General features: G+C 44.2%; 1 protein-coding gene across 3 annotated transcripts in view; it reads left to right on the forward strand.

Moving 5' to 3' along the window:
* LOC126263167 (monocarboxylate transporter 2-like) overlaps window positions 1-12,457 on the forward strand; it is a 257,848-nt gene that overhangs the window by 53,579 nt on the left and 191,812 nt on the right. For all 3 annotated transcript variants that reach the window (XM_049960210.1, XM_049960209.1, XM_049960211.1), the window contains exon 5: window positions 1,932-2,408. In XM_049960210.1, coding sequence (XP_049816167.1) covers window positions 1,932-2,408 — 477 coding nt within the window. The remainder of the gene's footprint in view (window positions 1-1,931; window positions 2,409-12,457) is intronic.

Below are 12,457 nucleotides of genomic sequence, written 5' to 3' on the forward strand. Positions count from 1 at the left end.
AACCCACTCCCGATTAGTTTGACCTGCCGTACGTTTTGTACGAAAGAAGGTATACCTTTTTGCAACTACATTGACTGATTCTTTGAAATATGCATCCAATGCAGACAAAATTTCGTCATAGGACAGAGTTGCTACGTCGCGTCAGGGAAATAATTTGACTATCACACGGTACGTGTGCACCCCGACGGATGCTAACAAAAAAGGCTGCCGCTCGTTACCTTGAATTCTGTAGCCGGCGAGATGGAATCCAAATTGGCGTGACCACTCCGTCCAGCTTTGCAGTGCAGCATCAAAAGGACGAAAGTTGGTGCAACAGCGTGTTGTGGCTGCGGTAGCGGTGGAGCGGCAGCTGCCGCATCATTTTGCAATGCACATTGACCCTGGACGAGCTGTCCAAGGGCATCCAGTAAGGCCTGCGTCTGCTGATTCTGTAAGCGATAAAATTCGGACAGTACATCTGGAGATTCTGGCGAAGCCATTACATAAGTAAATCAGGGCAATATCAATAAGACCGTCACATCCAGGGTCTTCCTGTGACTATTGCTTACTCAACGTATTTGGTTGATTAATATTCAATATAGTCAGTCATATAAACGAAGAAATCATACATATATACATAGCTGATAAACTATTAGTTCGACATTAGTTTCATAAGTATTTTGATGCTGGTCTGTGGAAAAGCGCGAGTAACTGCATTTCATTTACTTGCTCTGGTGCACCTGGTCATCTACATCTACAACTACATCCATACTCCGCAAGCCACCTGACCGTGTGTGGCGGAGGGTACCTTGAGTAATTCTATCGGTTCTCCCTTCTATTCCAGTCTCGTATTGTTCGTGGAAAGAAGGATTGTCGGTATGCCTCTGTGTGGGCTCTAATCTCTCTGATTTTATCCTCGTGGTCTCTTCGCGAGGTATACGTAGGAGGGAGCAACATACAGCTTGACTCTTCGGTGAAGGTATGTTCTCAAAACTTCAACAAAAGCCCGTACCGAGCTACTGAGCGTCTCTCCTGCAGAGTCTTCCACTGGAGTTTATCAAATCCGTAACGCTTTCGCGATTACTAAATGATCCTGTAACGAAGCGCGCTGCTCTCCGTTGGATCTTCTCTATCTCTTCTATCAACCCTATCTGGTATGGATCCCACACTGCTGATCACTATTCAGGCAGCGGTCGAACAAGCGTACTGTAACCTACTTCCTTTGTTTTCGGATTGCATTTCCTTAGGATTCTTCCAATGAATCGGAGTCTGGCATCTGCTTTACCGACGATCAACTTTATATGATCATTCAATTTTAAGTCACTCCTAATGCGTAATCCCAGATAATTTATGGCATTAACTGCTTCCAGCTGCTGGCCTGCTATGCTGTAGCTAAATGATAAAGGATCTTTCTTTCTATGTATTCACAGCACATTACACTTGTCTACATTGAGATTCAATTGCCATTCCCTGCACCATGCGTCAATTCGCTGGAGATCCTCCTGCATTTCAGTACAATTTGCCATTGTTACAACCTCTCGATATACCACAGCATCATCCGCAAAAAGCCTCAGTGAACTCCCGATGTCATCCACAAGGTCATTTATGTATATTGTGAATAGCAACAGTCCTACGACACTCCCCTGCGGCACACCTGAAATCACTCTTACTTCGGAAGACTTCTCTCCATTGAGAATGACATGCTGCATTGTGTTATCTAGGAACTCTTCAATCCAACCACACAATGGGTCTGATAGTCCATATGCTCTTACTTTGTTCATTAAACGATGTGTGTACTCGAATCCCGAGGCCGCACTTGACTGCACCAAGCTAACAAAATGGTTGCCAATATGTAGCAATGTCACCGCCCAAGTGCAGCGCAACACACATAGTTTCAAGTAACTGTGACGATCCCCACGTAACGTGAGTGCTTCGTTGTTGTGCTGTACCAGGTCTGGGGATGGGTCTGTTCACGCCGTCGGGCTTCCTGGCAGTCAAGACGTACTTCGTGGAGTCTCGCGGCCGCGCCGTGGGACTGTCGATGGCGGGAGCCAACTGCGGCCAGATGGCGATGCCTCACGTGGTGCGGCTGCTGCTGGAGATGTACGGCTTCAGCGGCGCGCTGCTGGTGCTGGGCGGGGTGGCCATGCACGGGCCGCTCGGCTCGCTCTTCTTCCACCCCGTGGAGTGGCACGCCGAGCGCCGCCCTGCGGCCAACGAGCTGACGCTGCTCAAGGGCGAGTCGGAGCCCGGCGAGGAGGTGCGGCCGCGCCGGCCCAGGAGGAACGCCTCCATGGCGTCGCTGGCCAGCTCAGAGGTGGGCGACATGGCCGACGTCGTGCCCGAGGACCGCCGCATGCGCCTGGGACCCACCTGGGAGGAGGACGAGGAACAGGGCGCGGGAGCGGCAATGGGCACCTTCCAGAAGAGTGAGTAGCCGCATCACTGCCTAACCCGCCTCTCGTCATCGTCTTGAATCCGATGATTAGTTTGATGCAGATCTCGATGCCAGTCTATCCTGTGCAAGTTTCTTCACGTGTGCGCGTCTACTGCAACCTTCATCCATTTCAGCCTGCTTAGCACAGTCAGTCTCCCTCTATACCCCAGATATTTCCCTTGATAAATAAACAGGCTATCCTTGATACCCCAGAATGTGTCCCAGCAACCTAATCCTTCATTCAGTTCAGTTATACCGCAATTTTATTTTCTCTGCAATTCGATTCAGTACTTCTTCAATTGTTTCAGGAACTATCCCTCTAATCTTCATCATTTTCGTAGACCACCAATTTTTCTAAGCTCCTCTTCATGTCTGAACTGTTTATCATCCGAGTTTCACTTCAGTATCCTGCAATTCAGAATCAAGGTAGTTACAACGTTCTATTGTCTCACACAACTATATATTGTGACCCAAAAGTCCTTAAAATTTGAAAATTCTTTCAATACTTCACGGAATAATGTAGGTAGAGAAGAAAAATTTGACAAACTTGCTTGAAATGACATAAGAATTTATTGAAACTGAAAAAAGTTATCCAACAGATGGCGTTTCATATGATACAAAATCAATAATTAGCGTGACAATTGATTTTCAGCAAAGACCATCTCTTTTTTATTTTTAGCAAAGACCATCTCTTTCAGCATCTCGGCCGTCATTCGTCGACAATACTTGTAGTCGAAGGACAAAGTTGTGAACAGCACTGCACAGCGTATCAGTAGGTATGGTGAGAAATTGCCTACGGAAGTTGTCTGTTATCATCCGTAATGAGGTCGGAAGAGAGGTGTAGTCAGCGACTTAAGGTAACCCCACGATCAGTAATCACACGGATGCGGTCTGGGAACGTGGGAGTCCGAGAATGACGGATGTGGCGACTCAGTACGCGATCTTCGCCAAACGATGTGCACAAATGACCTTTGATATATCGGGCGACATACCATCCTGTATAGAACTCTTACCTTCCAGCCGATGTTTATCAGCTTCGCTAAAGATGATCTGACTACACCTTTCTTACTACAGATCATTTTATACACAATTGTCATGCGGCATCAGGCCCCATGTGTTCATCAAGTTTCTGCACTCGTTATTGGTTTCAATAAAATCAAAGTCATTTCAGGCATGTGTGTCAGTGTTTACGTCTCTGCCCACGTTAATTCGTGAATTAGTGCTTTTTCAAATGTTAACAGAGTTTTGGATCACTCTATAAAAATTGCGCCGCAAATATTGTAAAAACGGAAAATACTATTGACGTGCCCTTTCCACAGAATTGATTGGTAGTCAAGAACTCGTAATGTTAGCCCATCAATAGATTGTAATAATACTTAAAAAGTGTATTTTTTGTGCAAACATACACTTTTTAAATGGAATAGTGCCTCTTGAGATTAACAATGTAGTGTCCAAATTTTGAAAGGTTATGGTTCAAAATGGCTCTGAGCACTATGGGACTTAACATCTGAGGTCATCAGTCCCCTAGAACTTAGAGCTACTTAAACCTAACTAACCTAAGGACATCACACACATCCATGCCCGAGGCACGATTCGAACCTGCGACCGTAGCGGTCGCGCGCTTCCAGACTGAAGCGCCTAGGACCGCTCGGCCACACCGGCCGACAAGGTTGTGGTACCACCTGCTCATACTGACTGAAAACAAAAGTAGCCAGTATACTGAGAGGTGGTAGCACACATCTCAGCATGAAAACAAGACCATCACAATTGGGTGTGGAAACGCATTCTTTCTAATATACGTTCACTTGTTCACCAACTCACACCAGTATTGTCCAGTATTGTAGGAGGTTGTAGTACTCATAATAACATGAAAAAAGAGAATTACACATGGGTCCTGAAAAATGTATTTTCGGCGACCTGTACACGTCTTCGTAAGGTAGGTTCAACCTGTCGTCCATTCATGACACTTTTTGTGGAAGGTGCTCAACCTGGCGTCAGCCCAGGGCAATGCACCCCTCTGCTGTAAGTGCTGGCATATGCTGACGACACAGTCCTAAAGTGTCTGGACATCGTTGACTGGGGTTGCCCAAACTAATGCCTTCAAGCATCCCCGCAACCGCGAATATAGAAGTCTGGAAAACGGGGAGGATAAGATGTTGGGCGTCCCTGTCCAATCTAGCTGTCCTGAAATATCAGTATAAGATGTTCAAGCTTACTGTGGAGAAAATGTGCTGGTCTGCCATCGTGCTTAAACGTGCTTAGTCTTTGCTGACGTGGCACATCCTCCAACAGGGTCTGCAATACATTAATAAGTAATTGATAATATTGAGCCCCATTTAATCTTTGAGGCAGGATGTATGGCCCTAGCGAGTTTTCACCCAGAACTCCTGCCTACATGTTGATGATGAAACGATGTTGATACCCTCTTTCTGCTAATGCATAGGAATTTCCATCGTCCCACAGTACTGGTTATGAAAGTTCACAACGCCAACTCTTGCGAACACGGTCCCGTCGGTAAATAAAATCTTCGACGAAAACAGTGCATCTGCAGCATACTTCTGCAAGAATCACTGACAGAACTGCGGTCTGCTTCGGTGCTCCTCTAGCCTTAGTGCCTGGGTTCGCTGAAGATGCTATTGATGCAGCAGTTGTTCACGTAGTACCGTCCAGACAGAAGGATGACTCACGCCTTCTGCAACTGTCAATCACTGCACAGTAAACGTAAAACATGCTTCCCCACCTGGTTGCTCACTGTTCACCTCGCGGGGTGCTGGAGAACCTGTGTTCTTAAGACACGGCGAAAAACGGCCGAACAACGTATCGGATGGCGCTGTAGGGGTGGGAAAAACCGACCGGTTGAAACTGATACAGGTATTTTAGTTCTGAATAATAGTTAGTTTTCGGTATTTCTTTGGTTTCAGTTGTAATAGATGGTTTTTATTTTTTACTAACAAGCGAGAAAAAAATGAAAAATCAATTAGCCATAAAAGCAATCTTCAAATTTTTGGTTTTTAACTAAACCTTTTTTGAAAGAAAGGTTAAATTTCTGCATTGGTTTGAAATATTTAGTTACTATAGAGAATGGGGAAAGCTAACGGGACTATTGTAATAACAATGGCGATATAAACGAGCAATAAACTAGTGGCATAAGATCTGATACTGTACTGGTGAGACAGTATTGACCCTGTTGCCGTGCTTCGTGGCTTATGTACTGGTGTACGTGTAGAGTCCAAGATATGTCCCCACCTGGTCCACACTGTATTTTCTCGCTGCCGCCGCCGTCGCCGGATATCCGCTGTGTTGTAGAATGAAACTAGTCCTAGTCAGGGAACATTTTTACGAAGTGACGTAGCAGTGAAGTAGAATGCTTCAGTTGCCTTAAAAATATTAAAAACGTGTCTGCCATATCTATGCGGTTTTTGGCTCCAGGACAATTAAAAACATGATGTTTTCCTTTGTATGCAGTTTTTGGCCTCGAGACAATTAAAAACCGATTTTACCATCCGATATGGTACGACCTGTCCGTGGTAGACCACTACTTAACTAACAGTGCCACAACTGTTGACTGCCGTACTTGCGCAGTTATGCACGTTGAACAGTTCGGATGGTGTAATGTGCAACTCAAACCGCAGCCGTCGTATTGCGATTCATCTGTCATTCGTAGCTGACCCCATTCACGTTAAATCGCTTATAGCGCCATCTATTGGTAATATTTCCGATAATTTTCTAAATCGAGGATTTGTAGAGGGGAATGATCAGACAATTTCTGAACTGGAACCCACGACCGAAAACGTACCGTTTCCATGCCACAGCAGTTTGAAAACATGTTTGCGAGGTAGATATGTAACAGGGTAGTCATGGTAGGGAGTACTTACGTCGGATCGGCTGATATCATTAGACGTCTATTCTGCCTTTCTGGCCTGGTTCGAACGTCATTCACGTGTCTGTGAGCGTTAGAGGAACATGCTTGAGTACACGTTTGTAGAATACACCGACATGATCCGTATGGTGAAGCTCACGATAATGGTCGCCTTTATCAAGAACATTAGCGTCCGATTCCATCGCACACCCCTTCCGCCACAATTACGCAATGGTTTCGCGAAAGGGGTTCCTTCACCGTCAGCAGGCGTGGCTGTGGTGCTCCAAGGAGACGCCGCACACCGGAATAAACTACAAACAACAGTGTTTATGAAAACTGATTACGTTTCCTTTTTGTTTCTTTGCTTGTTAATGAGTGGCATTGTAAAACAAGTGGTGTACTGGGTCACGCCTAACAAATTACTTGTAAAAGTGGTCGCGTTACAAACATGGTTTCAGATGGTTGTAGCACGGAAACGGTACGTTTCTGGACATAGGTTCAAACTCAAAATATGACAAACTTAAGATACAGGTTCCATACAAAAAACTTAGAGAAAATGTTTGGTAAACAAGGACTCTAAGGCTCATATGTTAAGGGATATGAGCACTTGCTTATCTTCAATACTTGAACAGCATCTCTTCTAGTGCAAGCTCTTTGCTTTCCATATTTTAGGAGGAAGTAGAGTGGCCCAAGAGAAGAAAAAATGTCTACTAAACATGGGATCTAAAATGCGTACCTTAAGAGCTCAGTAGAAGAGACGTGTTTCATATAGCGATTATGAGCAAGTACTCACAGATCTTAAAATATGCATTTTAGATCCCACGTTTACTAGATAATTATTTCTTATTTTGGTCAATAATTCCTGCTCCCAAAATATGTAATGCAAAGATCTTGCAGTAGAAATTCTGTTTCATAGTAGTGACGATGAAAAGAGCTAATACCTCCTAAGTTACGTATTTTAGAGCCGATGTTTGCTAGACAGACACTTTATACTTATTTCTATAACTTACATGGAATCTTTCCTGTCCCTGAAGTTTTCCGGTGTTACTTGATACACACGTAAAATATGTATATGAAACTGAAAATCCTTAGGGGCAAGATCTTGTACAGAAATAAGTGAAGTGAAATGAAATGTCGTGTGGCTATGGTCTACCGTCGGGTAGACCGGTCGCCTGGGCCGGCCGGAGTGGCCGAGCGGTTCTAGGCGCTACAGTCTAGAACCGCGCGACCGCTACGGTCACAGGTTCGAATCCTGCCTCGGGCATGGGTGTGTGTGATGTCCGTAAGTTAGTTAGGTTTAAGTAGCTCTAAGTTCTAGGGGAGTGATGACCTCAGATGTTAAGTCCCATAGTGCTCAGAGCCATTTGAACCATTTTTAGCCTGTCGCCTGGTGCAAGTCTTTTTAGTTGACGCCACTTCGGCGACTTGCGCTTCGATGGGGATGAGATGATGATGAAGAAGACAACACAACACGCAGTCCCTGAGCGGAGAAATTCTCCGACCCAGCGGAAATCGAACCCGGACCACCTGGCGTGACAGTCCTTCGCACTGACCACTCAGCTGTCGGGGCGGACACAGAAATAAGTAAAAAAGTCTAGGAAACATATAAAGGATGAGTCAGAAGGAATGTCACGTAATTAGATGATTCTGCATATGAAAATAAACCGAAAAAGTCCTATGAACACGCGTGTACGATTTTCGATCTTTAAGAACTGGAACAGGTTGAGGGCTTCACACATCCATGAATGGATATGAAGACAAGTGTGAATATTAATTACCGAAATGCTGTGTAGGCGCTGTGCTGGACAGAATAACGGTGGGACGAATGACTGATCCATTCTACAAGATATGGGCGGACTTCCAACAGAGGGCAGCATGTAACATCGCACCATGCAACAGCTGCAAGCATACTCAGTGTGCAGTCGTCGTTTGGATCAGTCAGCAGTTGTAAGACTGTGTGCGTGTCGTGCTTGAGTGTTGATTAATTGAGCATGTCCATTGTGTCAGTGAATACCTACATGCCGTTGCGTATAATACGCAGACATCTTGTTTGTGTGCTGTGCGGCTGTGACAATATCAGATACGTTTCCCTGACCGACGAACCACTGTACCAAAATATTTCCCAGGGTTTTTCAAATTGTGTGAATCTGGAACTCTACCCAATGTACACGTAACTTCAGAACGTGAGATCATCCAGTCAGCTGAGGAAAGGGAAGATTTTACTGCAATAGTACGACTGACTTGTGTCCCATCACGGCGTATAAGTCGTCAGCTCGTTATTCCACAAAACGCGAGTGTGGCGTTCGTTAATTCCGAGGGCTTGCACCCGTTCCATCTGTAGCTCATGCACCATCTGCATCCAGGTTACTCAATAAGCAGATTTCAGTACACTTGATTTTCAGGTGAGGCTACCTTCATACGCAATAATATCTTGAACACCCGCAATTCTCATACATGGGCGATGGAGAACCGACATGACACTAGGGAAACAAAATTTCAAGTTAGGTTCTCAGTGAACGTCTGGTGTGGTATGATTGATGACCTGATGATATGGCCTGTGTTCCTGCCAAATCGCATGACAGCCGCTTCATACGCACATTTCCTGATAGAAGACCTCCCTACACTTTTAGAAGACGTGAAATTAGAACAACGACGGGAAATGTACCTGCAACATGATGGATTACCGGTTCACTGTATCAGACAAGTACCCCAGTACCTAAATAACATATTTCCTCAACGGTAGAGTGGCCGTGGCGGATACATTATCTGGCCTGCCAGATTACCCGACCTAACCCCATTATACTTCTGTTTATGAGGGTAGTTACAGGGGATGTGTTCGCAAAGGTGGATACACGTGAAGAACTTGCCGTGCACATCACCGATCTGTTGCCCGAATTAAGGCCCGCCGAGTTGATGTTCGATACGCAACAAAACACACCCTCCAACGTGTTGACAAGTGCGTTGATATGGGTGGAGGACTTCCTGAACACCTCTTGTAGGATACATCAGTCATGTGTCCCACCATCATTCTTTCGACCACATCGCCTACACGGCATTTCCGTACGTAATATGCACACGTGTTTCATAACCATTCATGGATGTGTGTAATCTTCAACCTACTAAAGTTCCGTAACGATCGGAAATCAGACACATGTTCATAGGATTCTTTCGGTTTACTTTCACTAAGGAATCAAGTGACAAATTATGTGCCATTCTTCCTGAATCACCATAGAGAACCCCACGTTCTTCCTAGCAGAAGGTGGATGCGTCAATCCAGATATGTATTCGTATATTTGAAACTTTGCCAGGAATGTGACCGAAGCATTACGACAGGCTTGCCGGTGAGAAGCTGCATATTGAAATGCGGAAGACATTGGCCTTCGAACTTTGCTCACGTCGTTGCATATATAGGGTGGACCATGGGGGCAATGACTCGGGATAGAGATGAGGTTGAACTAAATGTTTTAGATAAAAGTCGTAGGTGGCAATGAGGGTCACGCATTGCAGCTAATGGCTGTGACCTTGAAAGTGATTTTTTTTCCGAAATGGGAACGCTAATATTTGGTTCAAGATTTGGCGGGAAATTTTACGTATAAAATGACGCATTATTCAAGGCTATCGCTAGTTCAATGAAGGTCAAATAAGCAAATATGATTTTAGTTCTAGCAGGGAGTAACTGATAATGCAGAAGGGATACAAGAAATGCAATGTTGGGTACAAACTGGAAGGGGCATTCCGACAAATGATATTTCAGGAACTCATTCGATGATTTGTAAATCAACGATCTACTTTTTATTCATGTTTTTTTCTAGCTTGAAAATGCCACAATGACATTTACACGATTGTTAAGTATTTGTTTTTGGCAGTAAACACCTTAATTAAAAATTAAATTACAAATCTCTGTTTTCTATTTCCAAATCCGACATCATAAATAGGGGTTTCTATGAAACAAAACTCAGCTTTCGAATGACCTTAGATAATTACCTTTAAAATCGTGACACGATAATGACACGTGGGCCCTTATGCCCCTTACAATCTGCGTCTAACATTTTATTTTGATATATCCTTTCGTATTTCGCGTTAATCCCTACTTCAACTAAAAACATATTTGCTTATTTGACCTTGGTTGAACCTTAGCGTGACCTTGAATAATCTGTCATTTTGTACGTAAAATTGCCATTCTTTTCAAATCTTGAAACAAATTTTAGCGTTCCCGTTTTAAAGACTCTCTTAAATCTCCAAATCCTCTTGAAAATCGCTTTCGAGGCCACGACCGTTAATAGCAAAGCATGGCCTTCTTTGCCTCCTCTGACATTTATCTGCAACGTTTTGCTGTCTCTCATCTCTGTCGCAATTTATTTTCCACTATGAATTAAAATGGTCCATATATATACATATATATTGAACATTAGAGAAGAGCGGCAAATTTCACGTATAAAATGGTCTTAAAAAGTATCGAATATTATGGGAGGTGGTAGTAACGACCAAAACCGAAATCCCAATAAACATGGGTACGATAACGCGTTCCTTCATAGAACTGTAGCGTTGTCACGAGTGGTGATTTAGATGCCCCTATCGAAATTATCTGATGCATTACAACAAACGTGTGAAGTCGTCACAAGGTTGACCTTCTCCTGTTTACTTAATTTATAACATTAATTTCCAGTAAGCTCATTTTGCAAACGAAGAATGAACACACCTGAAAGGTGGTATAGGCTGTTCGCAAAACATCATTCCTTTAAATAATTTATCTACGTTGGTCTACCACGTAACTATAGTAATGTGGAGCCTAGTGACTGGGTGTAACTACGAGCGAAATTAATGTTTAAAATGAGGTGACAGTGAAGTAAATAATGTATTAAACAACGAAGTGACGAAGTATGTATCTAAGCTACTCGTAGTACAAATATGCCTCCAACAGAATGGCATGGCGGCTCTGGTTAGGCCCTCGCCAAGCACTCACTGAAACGTGTTATCAATTGTTCGGATCCAACATTGTTCAGAAAATTTTGCATCGGTATGATGTGTTAGTACGTAAGCACACAGGCCAACGTTTGCCACATTCAAACAAGAAAACGTCGCTGTTATTGATACTGCGCTGGTATATGGCCTGAATGTGGTCTCTTCCGCCAGTTGTCATGTTTTTCACAAACGAATACGTTGACATGCTTGTTATTTATGGTAAAGCAAGAAAATGTGATGTAGGCAGTACTTCTGACTAAGGAACGGTAACTTGGCAGGTGACACCCGGCTGCAAAGACATTTCGCTTGTGCTGAAAGACGTGTGACGACAACAACTGTGATTCAAAAAGCATCATCCATGAGATAGAGGACCGTAACACGTGGCGAAAACCCGTCTTGGATACAGCTCTTACTAATCCCAACATGAGTACAAGGGCAATGTCTCAACAGCTGAACAACATCCAGTCGCATGCACATAAATTTCACCCATACGATCTACTATTATACCAAGAGCTCCACGGGCGGGATCTCAAAGCTCGAATGAATTTTTGTCAGTGGCTTTTAGGCATTCTGGAAAATGATGCAGAATTCATATCGCGCGTCTTGCTCTCCGACGAATCGCGATTCCATAATGATTGGACCATCAGTCGTCAGAATATGCACTATTAGTGTACCGACAATCCTCGCTCGATGCAACAGGTAGCCTGCCTAGTACTATGGGGAGCGAATGCCTGGCGTGGAATCTTAGGTGATCGCTTTATTGGATCGTATTTGTTTTGAGTTCCGTTTGACTCGCACGCGATACCTGCGCTTTCTGTGTCAGGAACTTCCACTACTGCTGGAGGATGTACCATTGCAAGATTGTTTAATGATGTGGTTTCAACAAGATAGTGCTTCACCACATTCGACTTCGCCCGTTCGTAACCATTTGAACGAGGAACTTCTAGGGATATGGATAAGAAGAGGAACACCTGTGGCTTGGACTGTCAGATAACCTCTGACACCATCGGCTTTTTTCCTATTGTCCGCCTGCTAAGCTGACTGGTAACGTGTGTACCTACCATGCAGCAGGTCTGGGTTCGATTCCCGGCTGGGTTGGAGATTTTCTCCGCTTCTGGACTGGGTGTTGTCCTGTCCTTCTCATCGTCACCGACGCTCAAGTAGCCAAATGTGGCGTCACCTGAAATAAGACTTGCACAATCCACACCATTATTTCATTA

Source organism: Schistocerca nitens, chromosome 6, assembly GCF_023898315.1.
Source record: "Schistocerca nitens isolate TAMUIC-IGC-003100 chromosome 6, iqSchNite1.1, whole genome shotgun sequence".
NCBI lineage: Eukaryota > Metazoa > Arthropoda > Insecta > Orthoptera > Acrididae > Schistocerca > Schistocerca nitens.